The sequence below is a fragment of the Bos taurus genome, chromosome 12, assembly GCF_002263795.3.
Source record: "Bos taurus isolate L1 Dominette 01449 registration number 42190680 breed Hereford chromosome 12, ARS-UCD2.0, whole genome shotgun sequence".
NCBI classification, from domain to species: Eukaryota; Metazoa; Chordata; class Mammalia; order Artiodactyla; family Bovidae; genus Bos; species Bos taurus.
Window position 1 is genome coordinate 27,638,182 of NC_037339.1, and position 15,579 is coordinate 27,653,760.

The 15,579-nt window shown below is 36.5% G+C and overlaps 1 protein-coding gene across 4 annotated transcripts in view; it reads left to right on the plus strand.

The window, feature by feature from the left end:
• The window catches only part of STARD13 (StAR related lipid transfer domain containing 13), a 493,326-nt gene that overhangs the window by 118,096 nt on the left and 359,651 nt on the right, over positions 1-15,579 (plus strand). For all 4 annotated transcript variants that reach the window (XM_024999929.2, XM_024999933.2, XM_059892086.1 and 1 more), the window contains one exon: positions 8,923-9,058. In XM_024999929.2, the coding sequence (XP_024855697.1) occupies positions 9,029-9,058 (30 nt within the window). In that variant the 5' untranslated portion in view covers positions 8,923-9,028. The remainder of the gene's footprint in view (positions 1-8,922; positions 9,059-15,579) is intronic.

The following is a 15,579-nucleotide window of genomic DNA, read 5'->3' on the forward strand; positions in this document are numbered from 1 at the left end:
ATGAAGTCACTCAGTTGTGTCCAACTCTGCGACCCCCTGGACTGCAGCCCACCAGGCTCCCCTATCCATGGGATTTTCCATGCAAGAGTACTGGAGTGGGTTGCCATTGCCTTCTCCAACTTCCCTGGTGACTCAGATGATAAACAATCCACCTGTAATGCGGGAGACCTGGGTTCAATCTCTGGGTTGGGAAGATTCCCCTGGAAGAGGGCATGGCAACCCACTCCAGTATTCTTGCCTGGAGAATCCCCATGGACAGAGGAGCCTGGAAGGCTACAGTCCATGGGGTTGCAAAAAGTCAGACATGACTAAGTGACTAACACTTCCACTTCCAAAAGATATTTTGGCTTATCTCTCTGGTCAATGTTCGTATGGTTAGTAAGACCACTTGTCTTTTCTTGGCCTGCTTGTGTGTAAAAGAGCTCCTAACATGGCTCTTTCTGTCTGCTCTGCTGCCTTAAGCTGATGTGGCCACTGCTATACTTTTACATTTCTCAGGTCTGAGTCAGACACCATATATAAATCAAATTAATTTATAATTTCATGAGATACAAATAAATGATTTCTCAGAAGCACAGCTTTTTTTGGTAACCCCCCAAAAACAAACTTTTACCCTGTGTTTTCAGGTAAAGAATTTGTACACACATCTCACTATACACACAACTCAACTGCAGGTGTATTAAGAGTGCTCAAGAGTAAAATTCAAAGTTTTAAAACTTTTAAAACGTTTTTTTATGACTTTTGTTATGCTTAGTTGCTAAGTCATGTCTGACTCTTTTGCAACCCCATAGACTGTAGCCTGCCAGACTCTTCTGTCCTTGGGATTTCCCAGGCAAGAATACTGGAGTGGGTTGCCATTTCCTTCTCCAAGGGATCTTACCAACCCAGGGATCAAATAGATGTCCCCCGTGTGTCTTCTCAGAGAAAGCAATGGCACCCCACTCCAGTACTTTTGCCTAGAAAATCCCATGGACGGAGGAGCCTGGTAGGCTGCAGTCCATGGGGTCGCTAGGAGTCAGACACAACTGAGCAACTTCACTATCACTTTTCACTTTCATGCATTGGAGAAGGAAATGACAACCCACTCCAGTGTTCTTTCCTGGAGAATCCCAGGGACGGGGAGCCTGGTTGGCTGCCGTCTATGGGGTCGCACAGAGTCGGACACGACTAAAGCGATGCGGCAGCAGCAGCAGCAGTGTGTCTTCTGCATTACAGGCAGGTCCTTTACTGGCTAAGCCAATTTGGGTAATTTTTAAAGGACTTTGGGTAACTTTTAAAAAGGGACTGAGAAAAAGAGCAAGATATCAAAGAATAAAACTGAAGGAACCAGAAGAAATGCTGAAAATTATAATTCAGGAAATTTTTTCTAAAATAAGGATTTGAAGTTACTCATTATATACTTAAGAATATTGATCCACAATGACTAACACCAAGATATTGTAGTGTACTGGGTTTAAAGAAAAATAAAATATTTGACTATCTAGAAAGAAGAAAAGAACACATGATTTACAAGACATTTCAATTAGATAATTATCAGACTTCAAGAGCAACAATTTATGCTCATAGAAAATAAGTTTATCTTATTAATACTCTCAAGGGAAAAAAAAGTGAATCAAGCATTTTGTATCTAGCAAAATTGACTTGTAAAAACGGCACAGGGGCTCATTATCCCTTTCTAAAGAAATCTACTAGAGAATCAACTTCGGGTAATCACATGACCAGAAAGACATACAGTTTGTAAAATTGAGACTGGAAAACTATGTAGAAAAACTCTTAGGTTTTTCAACAGATAACTTGTAGCAAAAATAAGTTTTGGATTAAACGAGGCTTAAAAAACATACCAAAAAATATATAAAGGAGCAAGACTAGCATTATAGGGTACATATTTGACTGCTGAAACTGAAAAATGCAAGGAAATTAATGTAAACAAATAATGATTCCTTACAGAAGGAAGAATGGGCTTGCAGTTGGTGTGGAGTATTTAGAGGTGTTTTGCATTGTGGAGAGGAAGTTCAGGGACACTTTTACTTCTTGACCCAATGGTGGTTAGATTGTTCACCTTTGAGTAATTCATTAAGCTATGCATCTGTTTTGTGTACTTTTCTATATTTGTACTTTCCTTTACAATAAAAATATTATTTTGAAAAACTGACCACAGAGAGGAGGGAGCAGAGCGGCAAGGGAGAGTTAAACTCCAACGAGAAATGATGAGATACTGATGTCTATAATGCATGTTTAAAATCTTTTGATATTTATATAATCTCCTTATATTTCTTAGTATAAGTCTTGTAAAATATAATACAAAAACAAAAATCCACAAGATTCCTGTTACCTACAGACAAAAGTCAAATTCCTTAATATGTAGCATTTTATCTGAGGACCACATTTCATTTTCATACATCATTTGCTTCCATATCCCCTAGGCATCAATAGATGGAATCAGATAAAAATCCTTACTATTGTTTGAGTATGCTGTATTCTTTTTGTGTTTTCATGCCCTTGGGATTCCCTCTCTCTGAAATACTAGTAGTATTCCTTCAAAACTCAGTTAAAGGTTATTTCCTCTATGAACTCTTCCTTTTCCCCAGGCAGAATTATTTACTCTTTTGTCTGTGTTCTCATATCATTTTATATGATACTTTGTCTTAAATCCCTGCCTGTAATATTATCTGTCTACGTGACATTTTCTCTATAGACTAGAGCTCTTAAAGGAAATATGTTGTGTTTATTTTGTTTTCACTGCACTTGGACAGTGCTTGGCATATGAGTGAATGAATGAGAAGAGACCGGAAATTGATTAGCTCCAAAGATACTTTACCTAAGAAAGCCTTTGGGTGCAGGGAAAAGATGCAGTTACCTAATCAACTATGTACAAGTGGAAAAACAAACAAAAGGCCATGAGACTACAAACGCTTGTCTTACACGTCACTATGTTAAGTAGAACTGTGCATCATGTGAGTCTTCTGTGTTCACACATCTCATGTTTTATTCTGTCACTTTTATCCATCTTTAATGGATCATATCACAGGATTTAAAAGAGACGTATTAGTTCTTCAACTAGTATGGTGCTTTCTTCTTAGTCTGTTCATGTTGCTGATGCATTGTGGTGATTGATCAGAAAGGGTATAGTCATAGCTCTCACAGAGAATACAATGCAGTTAAAACTCTGGCATCTTGAAGCTGTGACAATACTCTGGGTAAAATATGGGCCAAAAATTAAATGGGAAGTAATAAATAAAACTTTATGAGTAGATCTTATTAATATTCCCATTTTAATCCAATGAGACAGCAGAGGCATAGAGAATTTAAGTAACTTGCTCAAGTCACCACAGTAAGCACAGAAATCAGGACCTGAATTTAGCCAGCAGCCTGCTTTCACTACACTGAATACAAGCACTAAATAAATGATAGTTATCATTATTCTGATGGAGAAAGGGACTCTTTGTATCCAGCTTTAGGAATATGAAAAATGAAGGTCTCTCATTTCTCAGATAGATCTGGAATCAAATGTCTTTCTTGGTCATTTAGCAGGATAAGTTAATTAGTCTCAGTTACGGGAAGAACAGATTACAAAAATTGTCAAAAATAAATTTAATACAAATTACATAGCTTGGGAAAATTTTCACATGTGCTTACATTTCTTCTTTGTATTCTTAGTGTTCCTTGAAAGTTAATTACACAAGCTTTTTTGAGATACAGAACTAATCTATTACTTGAAAAATAAATGGCAAGGGCAACTTTCAGCCTATGCATAGCTTTGACCATTTATATTTGGGATCAAAATTCATGTTACATGATTTATACATGCTGTTGCAACTAGATATTAATAGTTTAAGTGTTATAAAATATTTTAGTTGTTTTTAAAATGGATGTTTCTTTATAAACGTTGTGCTTTCCTCCAAAAAAGATCAAATTAATTATCTTCAATCTCTAAGTCAGTTAGCTAGTGAGAGTCTTCTTTGCAAATAAAGAAATTAAAGGATGGCATGCTACACCAGTTTGGACAATCAGCAGCAGTGAACCACCTCATTCCTTGCTATATTTGCATAAGCGTAAATGTCTTATCTTAGGAATTTTTTCCTAAACTTTCTTTATATGAAATTCAAACAAAGATTAGGAAGATAATTTTATTATTTGGGTTTTTATTTATTTATTTTTTTTGCAATCCTGTGTCATGGCTTGGTTGTATGTAGCAGAAAAAATTCAATGATTATTACATCAATGAAGTTTAATATTCTAGGGCTAATACCTATACATAGGAAACTTTGAAAATACTACAAGGATAGCATTTAAAAGTTTTCTTGTTGAAGTAGGAAAAACAAAGAGACATTGTTTAAATAAAATGTGAACTATAAAAGGTAAGTAATGGATAAAGATCCAGGAAAAAAATATTTCAGAGTCAGATATTATTTCTCAAAAAGCTAAGTCTCAGGAAAAATTCTTGTTTGGTTATGTTGTAGTTACAAAAATATTAAACTGTTAAAACTATGTATTTAAAGTATTGTAGTAGAGGATAAAAATAAATTCCAGTAAGGAACAAAACCTAATTAAGTATTTCTTTGCCTTTATCCATTTTTTCCAAAGAAAACAGTTATGTTCCTCTAGCCACTAGGGCTTCCCATTTGTAATGATGTTAATAAAACACCTCAAATGCTTGTCATTATTTAAAACTCACATCACTTGATCCTCAGAACAGCCCAGAGGCAGAGCACATATCGTATTTTCTCTGTTTTTGCAGTTTTATTCTTTTATCCATTCATTTACCTGTGATGTACTAACATAACAATAGCTAACATTAATTCACAACTTGCTATGTACCAGACACACTTTCAAGTGTTTCACACATATAAACTCCCTACAATCTAGTGAGTGCAAAATTATTTATTTATGGTTTTACAGTTGAGGCAACAGAAATACAAAGAAGAAATATTTATTTATAGTCCCACAGCTAGTGAGTGGCACAGCCTGACTTTGAACCCATTACTCTAGCTCCAGAGCTCACACTTCATCACTCTTCTCCTCTCTTGGCATGGTAGCAATAAAAACCCATTATAACTATGATTTTATGAATAGACAAGCAGAGAAGGACATGGGAAAAAGTATTGTTCATTCAACAAAGATTTATTTAATACTCATTCTGATTCAAACAGTGTGCTAGGTATTTGGTGGGAAATTAATCAGACCTCCTCTTTACCCTCCTAGAGCTCACAGTTTAACATAGAAGGTGCTCATTAAACAAATTACAATAATTATGCAAGGCAAATGTTTTGCTGGGGAAATATAGGAGTTCACAAAAATATCTGCCAGGAGTGATGAAGGGCTTCCCAGAGGCAGTGGTGATTAAGCTGATATTTAACAAGTGAGTTGGCTTATCTACCTTGAGTCTGTTTAACCTAAATTCTAGGCTCTTTCATCTAGACAATATAAATAGAACAGAAACAAGAGGGCTATAATATCAAATACAGTATGATTTTCAAAGTGCAAGAGTCTACATAGGTCTGCTAATAAATTTGAAAAACTTCATGTAATAGACAATATAATAACATTTTTTGTCAAAATTCACTCAGTAGTTACTTATCAAAATAGACCATAAACCAATAGGAGAAATCTTTAAAGTTATCAAACCACCTCTAAGGGTCAAACAGTTTTGTCTATGGGTTCTTTGAGATTTTCAAAAAATGGATAATTTTCATGCAATATAAATTTTCTATATCTTATTTACAAAGATGCACAACTTGCATATGTATTTTATGAAACCAGTGTTTTCTTGACACAAAATAGGACAAAAAAATGAATATGGGTTCAAAAAGACCAAAGAAATTCTTCCCAAAATGAAAATCAAAAAAATTAAAAGGAACTGCTTCCCACAACCATGTACAGTTGGTCTCAAGAATATAAGGATAGTTTAATAATTATGAATCTATTACTATGGCTCATTGATAAGACTAGTTATCAAAAGGGCATTTGACAAATTCCAACCTTCATTATGATAAATAATCTTAAAAACTAGAAGGGTACTTTGATAATATAATACAGAAGTGCATGGTTGGTTTAACATGGTAAGATTAATGTAATTTATAAATTAAGAGATTAAAGAAGAAAATTTTGATCATCTTAATACATGGAGAAAATGCATTCAGTAAAATTCAGCATCCTTTCATATAAAAATTTTTTATAAAAAGAAAAACTGCATGATTTAGAAAAATAAAACCCAGTACAGTCAGTATCATGGTTAAATGATGACATATTGGAAGCACTCTCCTTAAAATCAGAAATAGAATCAGGCAGAATGTCTTCTCTTTCCACCCCTGACTGGAGGCCTAGCTTATTTATAAGGAAAATAAAAGAAAGGAAAATATGAGGAATGGTAAAGAAACAGAATTACCATTTGTCCCCCGTGTCAGAGTACAAAGACAATCCCCCCAAAATATATAAAACTGATCAGAAGGCTTACAAATATTTATGGAAACATCATCAGGTTAAAAAATCAACTGAATTACTATATACAAGAAACAGGACTAAGAAAATGTAATTTTATGAAAGAATCTTATTTATAACAAGCTTCAAAATTATAAAGTGGCTAGCATACTTTCAATAAGTGCTGTAAGTGGCCATGTCTGGGCCATAGGAACCCTGCAAAACAGCTGGGTTTTAGTGGTTAATTCCTTCCTGCAGTTAGAACCCCATTTCCTTGTCTTCATAGGTATCTGTCTTCAGTAGGGCTAACAGGAGCCCAAACCCATTATCTAGCTGACCGAAGACAGTGATAGAACAGACCTTTGCTGAGATTTAGACTGGAGAGGTTGTGGAAGTGAGACTGGGCCAAGATACAAAGAGAAATATGGAGGGAGAAAGAAGTAACTGAGAAGAAATCAAGAGATCTTAGCACTCTCAGTTGCTGTGTGATCCTAATCAAGCAACTTGTTCTCTTTAGGAATTATTTTTATAAAATTCAACCAACAAGGGCCTACCTCACAGAATTACTAAGAAGAAAAAAAATGAGGTAGTCCATATGAAAGTATCATACACAGGCTGTTGTGCTTAATATTCTGTCATCAGATGTTAGATTTTCCTGAATAAAATGCAGTCCCTAACTTCTCAAAGAAAAAGAGGCTGTGTTACAACAGCCACCATAACAGTACTGAAGGGGCTTTCATTTGCATGTAGCACCCTATTGAAACAGGAGCCAGCATCATCCTCATTTTATAAATTAACCCCCAGTGGTTATTACTCTAGGTACTAGGTCAAACTGTCCACACCTGCCAGCAGAAATAGACATTATCAATAGAAGAGTGTAGTTCTTATTGGCCAACTCATTGGTCAACTCACTGTATTGCCAGCACCCCTGACTGCCTGTCCAATGTGTTCTAATTTGTCAGTGTTTTTCCCCCAATTTAATAACTTTCATACCTTTTAAAATCACTGTGCATGTGAATTAAGACAAGATCCCATTAGATCTTTCATGGTCTTTTCTCAAGGGTATAATGTGTATACACTCTTCTATGTCCTTTAAACTCTTCTTAGACAGTTTTGAGTTAGTAAATTTCTGTTCAAAATATCAAATGGGGAATTCTTCCCAAAATGTAAATATGTAAACCATATTATTACTAGCACAGCATATCATTATTATTCTCATCACTGTATTTCTTTTCCCCACTGTAGAATTTCTATAAGCATCAAGAGTAAGAAAACTATAATTTCCATGCAGAATATTTAAAGATTCTGCTCAGACTTGGCATGTTCCTTTGTACTCACATTCCATTGGCCAAATATGCCGGGCACAAAGAAGTGTTCACTAGAAGTCAAAGGTATTCTTTTATAGGTGATTAAATTTAGATTTGAGGAAATTAAGTCAAAGTTTATATAGTCAGTATTTGACAGTGCTATATTTACACATAAGCCAGTGTATTCTAGATACATTATTTTCCACCCTGAAGAACAACCTGATGAGCAGTGACTAAACTTTTAGTTAAGTGAAAAATTCACATTTCCAACCTTTTCTTCTTCTGAAAACATTGGTCCTTTTTCCAGAAGCAATAAACCAGGACAGGACACTGCAGTAGAGGCTTCTAGGTAACTTACATAAGGCAAGTGGACACAGAGAGATGTGGCAGACTTCCAGGTGATGGAAAGAATTAGTGAAGGAAAACTTGACACCAATAAGAATTAATCTAACATTTTGGAAAAGAAACTCATTCTGTATTTGAAAAGTTTAGGATTCTCTTTATGCTGACAACTTTACTTCACTCGTTTTACTTCTACACCTAACCTTTGAAAATAAAATTTTATAATTTGTTCCCTGCTGTTACAAAATATAAGTCTTCCCTAGTGGTTCAGTCAGTAAAGAGTCTGTCTACAATTCAGGACACCCAGGTTCAATCCCTGGAGAAGGAAATGGCAACCCACTTCAGTATTCTTGCCTGGAGAATTCCATGGACAGAGGAGCCTAATGGGCTACATAGTCCATTGGCTCACAAAGAGTCAGACACGACTGAGTGACTAACACTTTCACTTTCAGTACAAAATATATAAATTGAGATCTTAAAGCTTAAAAGAATACTGTGGCTCTAAATGAGCCACCTCTTATTTCAAGTTTTTAACAAACTTTTGGTTTTGTTTTTTAAAAAGTTTTAAAATACATGGCAATATAGTACTATGTATTACCTTGGTAATTTAAACTTATATTTACTTATAAACTTATATTTACAAGTTCACAGGCTTTACCAGGGTTGATCTTACTGAGCCTAAGTATAAATATCTCTGGAAAAATAATTACTATTTAGGAATATTCTCACATTTTATGTTAGCTTTCAAAACAATCCTGGTTTTTTAAAAATGTGTTTTTATTAAATAATTCACTTGAATTATTCCTAAGAATAATTCTTCATGTGTGTAAAACTTGTTTAAAAATGTTTTCTACAGAATTCTATAAACCTGAAGACTAATCTTTTAGAAAAATCATCAGAAGGAGGGAATTTGTGGAAATAAAACTGCAAACATTCAGAATCTTGATGGTGTGCCAAACCAAATGTCAACTGGAGCTCGGCCAAAAACTCAAGTGAGTAGCTTTCTTACAGAATATTCCGGGTGTAGTGCAGTGCCCCACTCATGCAGTGAAGAGAGTGCCATACTTGAACATTCTCTGTTACTTTTTGTGTTTTAAGTTAAACATAAAGGTTGACTTTCTTTTTATTGTAACATGATTTGTAATGAAAAACATATATAGTTAATATTTATAAAATTGCAAAAAAATGCATTCTGTGATTTTAAGATAAAATTGGTAGTCCATTGTGATATGTAGAGTTATAGCAGGGGATTGTATACACTTCAATTAATTTCTTAATTATTAATGAAAATTCCTGATGCAGTTGAAGATTTCCTTGAATTACTATTATAAAGCTTTTCCCTAATAAGATAGTACACGTCTCAATGATAAGCATTCCAGCAAAGAGGCATCAGATTGGGGAATACATCTGTAAAACATCACTTATGAACACTAAGTTCACTTTATTTAAATAATTGTCTTTGCTCTACCAAGCTAAATAATTCCCAGGAATTTGTTTTTGCTGTTGTGTTTGGTATATTTTTAATAAATAAAAAATTGACTAGCCTTTTTTATAAATATTTTACAGTTTTTAATCTTTATAACTTAAATTTCTAAACTTTTTTCACATTTTATATTTGAATCCAAAAGTAGATCTTCATAAAATTCTGAACAGTATTGGGATATAGAGGGATATTAGGGATAACATGTAAGAGTTTATAGGGTTGTTTATGGTTTTGGATTTTATGATTCACTGGTTGTTTACAAAGTAAAAGAGTAACAGTAATTTTGCAAGTAAACATAAGGGAAAATATGTGTCTGACAGGAAGCAACAGAAATTTTTAAATTATCACAAAAGAGATAATTTAAGAGATTAATTACCAAAGTCTGGTCAGGGTTAGATAGGACACTGAGAGATGAACTCCCCAGGACAGTAGGTGCCCAATATGCTACTGGAGATCACTGGAGATAAAACTTCAGAAAGAAGGAAGGGATGGAGCCAAAGCAAAAACAATACCCATTTGTGGGTCTGACTGGTGATAGAAGCAAGGTCTGATGCTGTAAAGACCAATATTGCATAGGAACCTGGAATGTTAGGTCCATGAATCAAGGCAAATTGGAAATGGTCAAACAGGAGATGGCAAGAGTGAATGTCGACATTCTAGGAATCAGCAAACTAAAATGGACTAGATGAGTGAATTTAACTCAGATGACCATTATATCTTCTACTGTGGGCAGGACTCCCTTAGAAGAAATGTAGTAGCCATCATGGTCAACAAAAGAGTCTGAAACGCAGTACTTGGATGCAATCTCAAAAATGACAAAATGATCTCTGTTCATTTCCAAAGCAAGCCATTCAATATCACAGTAATCCAAGTCTATGCCCCAACCCATAATGCTGAAGAAGCTGGAGTTGAATGGTTCTATGAAGACCTACAAGACCTTTTAGAACTAACACCCCAAAAATATGTCCTTTTCATTATAGGGGACTGGAATGCAAAAGTAGGAAGTCAAGACCACCTGGAGTAACAGGCAAATTTGGCCTTGGAGTACAGAATGAAGCAGGGCAAAGGCTAACAGAGTTTTGCCAAGAGAACGCACTGGTCATAGCAAACACCGTCTTCCAAAAACACAAGAGAAGACTCTACACATGGACATCACCAGATGGTCACACCAAAATCAGATTGATTATATTCTTTGCAGCCAAAAATGGAGAAACTCTATACAGTCAGTAAAAACAAGACCAGGAGCTGACTGTGGCTCAGATCATGAACTCCTTATTGCCAAATTCAGATTAAATTTAAGAAAGTGGGGAAAACCAGTAGACCATTCAGATATGACCTAAATCAAATCCCTTATAGTTATACAGTGGAAGTGAGAAATAGATTTATGGGATTAGATCTAATAGACAGAGTGCTTGATGAATTATGGACAGAGGTTTGTGATTTTGTACAGGAGACAGAGATCAAGACCATCCCCAAGAAAGAGACATGCAAAATGGCAAAATGGCTGTCTGAAGAGGCCTAACAAAGAGCTGTGAAAAGAAGAGAAGCCAAAAGCAAAGGAGAAAAGGAAAGATACAAGCATCTGAATGCAGAGTTCCAAAGAATAGCAAGGAGAGATAAGAAAGCCTTCCTCAGTGATCAGTGCAAAGAAATACAGGAAAACAATAGAATGGGAAAGACTAGAGATATCTTCATGAAAATTAGAGATACCAATGGAACATTTCATGCAAAGATGGGCTCGATAAAGGACAGAAACAGAAGCAGAAGATATTAAGAAGAGATGGCAAGAATACACAGAAGAACTGTACAAAAAAGATCTTCACAACCCAGATAATCCCGATGGTGTGATCACTCACCTAGAGCCAGACATCCTGGAATGTGAAGTCAAGTGGGCCTTAGGAAGCATCACTATGAACAAAGCTAGTGGAGGTGATAGAATTCCAGTTGAGCTATTCCAAATCCTGAAAGATGATGCTGTGCAAGTGCTGCACTCAATATGCCAGCAAATTTGGAAAACTCAGCAGTGGCCACAGGACTGGAAAAGGTCAGTTTTCATTCCAATCTCAAAGAAAGGCAATGCCAAAGAATTCTCAAACTACTGCACAATTGCACTCATCTCACACGCTAGTAAAGTAATGCTCAAAATTCTCCAAGCCAGGCTTTAGCAATACATGAACCGTGAACTTCCTGATGTTCAAGCTGGTTTTAGAAAAGGCAGAAGAACCAGAGATCAAATTGCCAACATTCGTTGGATCATCGAAAAAGCAAGAGTTCCAGAAACCATCTATTTCTGTTTTATTGACTATGTCAAAGCCTTTGACTGCATGGATCACAATAAACTCTGGAAAATTCTGAAAGAGATAGGAATACCAGACCACCTGACCCGACTCTTGAGAAACCTGTATGCAGATCAGGGAGCAACAGTTAGAACTGGACATGAAACAATAGACTGGTTCCAAATAGGAAAAGGAGTACGTCAAGGCTGTATATTGTCACCCTGCTTATTTAACTTATATGTAGAGTACATCATGAGAAATGCTGGGCTGGATATAGTACAAGCTGGAATCAAGATTGCTGGGAGAAATATCAATCACCTCAGATATGCAGATGACACCACCCTTTTGGCAGAAAGTGAAGAACTAAAGAGCCTCTTGATGAAAGTGAAAGTGGAGAGTGAAAAAGTTGGCTTAAAGCTCAACATTCAGAAAACTAAGAATATGGCATCTGGTCCTATCACTTCATGACAAATAGATGGGGAAACAGTGGAAACAGTATCAGACTTTATCTTTCTGGGCTCCAAAATCACTGCAGATGGTGATTGCAGCTAAGAAATTAAAAAGATGCTTACTCCTTGGAAGGAAAGTTATGACCAACCTAGGCAGCATATTAAAAAGCAGAGACATTACTTTGTCAACACAGATCCATCTAGTCAAGGCTATGGTTTTTCCAGTAGTCATGTATGGACGTCAGAGTTGGACTATAAAGAAAGCTGAGCGCCAAAGAATTGATGCTTTTGAGCTGTGGTGTTGGAGAAGACTCTTGAGAGTCCCTTGGACTGTAAGGAGATACAACCAGTCTGTCCTAAAGGAGATCAGTCCTGGGTGTTCATTGGAAGGACTGATGTTGAAGCTGAAGCTCCAATACTTTGGCCGCCTGATGCTAAGAGCTGACTCACTTGAAAAGACCCTGATGCTGGGAAAGATTGAAGGCAGGAGGAGAAGGGGATGACAAAGGATGAGATGGTTGGATGGCATCACTGACTCAGTGGATGTCAGTTTGGATGAACTCTGGGAATTGGTGATGAACAAGGAGACCTGGTGTGGTGTGGTTCATGTGGTCAAAAAGAGTCGGGCACGACTGAGTGACTAAACTGAACTAAGCAACTATAAGATGGTTGCCCAGCAGAATCTTTGCCCTTTGAAGAGGATTGCAGCCACAGCCAGACTCCAGCTTGATAGAGAATAGAGAATAGGCAGAGGGAGAAAACATCCATCTCTCTCCCAGCTTCTACCTTTTTTCTTTCTATATTGAACTTATCAGGAAACCAGGAGGGAAGGGCACTCACTTAATGCATTCTTAAGCAATTGTGTCCCACAAAGGACGACGGAAAAGAGCAGAGAGTGATTTAGAAGGTCAAAGAGAAAGTATTCAGCACACATTAAAATGAGATATGTCAGCTACTATTATTAAATGTGTAATATGTTCCTGTCCCGGTGCTAACCTTTTCACACACATTGCCTTTTTAATCCATACAGCAACCCTACAACGTAGGCATTATTAACTCCCTTTTTTAAGGAAAGAAACCTGATTTTAACAACTCATAGAAGTCTGTGGGTTAGGTATTAATGTTATCCTCGTTTCACAGATGAGCAAACCAAGGTCTTGGAAAAGTAAATAACTTAACCAAAGGGGCAAAACCAATACCTGAGTCTGGTATGCTTTTTGCCTTTCTGCCACATCATTCATTGCCTTGGGAATTTTGTAATGCCTTTGGGGGAAAATTGCATATTACTAAGTGAAAGAAGCCAATCTGAAAAAGCCACATACTATGTAATTTCAACAACATGACATTCTGGAATAGGCACAACTATGGAGCCTGTAAAAAGATCAGTTGTTGCCAGGGATTAGGGAGGAGGGAGGGGTGAACAGGTAGAGCACAGAGGATCTGTAGGGCAGTGAAACCATTCTGTACGATACTATAATGGTGGATACAGGTCATTTTACATTTCTCAAAACCCATAAAATTTACAGCAAGAGTGAACTCTAAGATAAACTATGGACTGTAGATGATGATGTGTCAATGTGTGTGTGTGTGTGCGCTCAGTCACTCAGTCGTGTCCGACTCTTTGCAACACCAGGGACTATAGCCCACCAGGCTCCTTTCTCCATGGGATTTCCCAGGCAAGAATACTAATGAGAGTTGCCATTTTCTTCTCCAGGAGACCTTCCCTGGAGTAGGACCCAGGAATCAAACCTGCGTCTCTTGCACCTCCTGCACTGACAGGCAGATTCTTTATCATTGTGCCAACTGGGAAGCCCTGATGTGTCAATGCAGGTTCAAGTGTAATAAAGGTACCCCTCTGATGGGGGAGACTCTGTATGTGTGTGGGCTCCATCAGTGGGTATATGGGAAATCTCTGTACTTTCTACACAGTTTTCCTATGAACCTAAAATTGCTTGGAAAAATATATTTTTAATAAACAATTAATTTTAATTTAAAAAAGAAAAGAAAAATATAGCACATCTTTAATTATGTTTACTGTGATCCACATTTTGTTTCTTTTTGATGAAGAATGACTGATTGAGAATATTAAACTGTTTCTCAAGGCTTTCTTAGAGCATTTCTCAGCCCAAGAAGAAAGGATTTATTACAAATCTATTGATTTTCTTTTTTTAAGATTAACAATGGACGTTAAAAAGGAGAAAGCCATTATCTTTAATGTGATGCTATAATCCATTGGGTTGTTGCCTTTTAAGGGAATGTAATTTATTAAAGAGGCATTTGGGACCCATCTTAGCTGATTTTCTAATGTTTCTTTTTTTTTTCATTCTGGTTACTTTGTTTTTACAGTAAGCTCTTAATTATCCCAGGACAGGTAATTTATTTCCATTAGCTAATTTAAGACAGGGACAGGATAACTTTATAAGCTATTAAGTAAGAAATCTGAGATTATTTCATATTTTGGCCCATTCAGAACAATATATAATTTGAGTCCTCGGCCAGTTCTCACTGACATAGGTGGTGGAGAAAAGGAATACATAGCCTCAGATATTAATACTGGGATTTATATTGCCTCTGAAAAATCTTTCTCTGTTTTCTTTTGTTCACCATCAATATGTGCCATAGGCATTCCTTCCAAGTTCACATATAAGTGGGCAGCATGCAAACAGGAGTCAGTTGGGCAGAAGAACATTTTTTGCTGTTCTACCTGTGAATTTTTGAGTAGATAAACAAGTTTCTGAAAACTTTCGCTGCTGTTTTCCTTTTCTAGGGAATACTTTCTAAAGAGTCAACTCACTTCTGTTTCCTCTGAATATGTCATGAACTCAGAGGCCCCCGTAATAGAGGAAGTTTGCCACTGGCTAGATCTTTTCCAAGATAGGAGACAAATCTTTCCACAGAGATTTATGTCAATGCAATGGACATTTATTCATCTGACTTACTGTAATCTTCTTACTTTCTCAGGCTAGGCTGCAGAACAGTTTTACTCATAAAGATGTGCCAGATTCACTACCCTGTGGAATATGTCTGAGGAACGTGTCCTCATTTCTAAATGTAGCCCTGGCTGCCAAATACTGAGGGCAAGGCCTCTGCAAGCCTGAGGCAGGTTTCCCACAAGGCTGTGTAAAGGATGAAGGATCAAGATGTCAAACCCTTTATTGCTTGTCAAGACTTCTATATACTTTTAATAGAACATTTCCAAAGTTTGGAATATGGGCCTCTACCTTCATTGGACTATTTCTGTCTACTCATCTCAGATGTCATGTGCCTAGGGGGAAAGTGAAGAAAGCTGTTCATGGTAGCTGCCA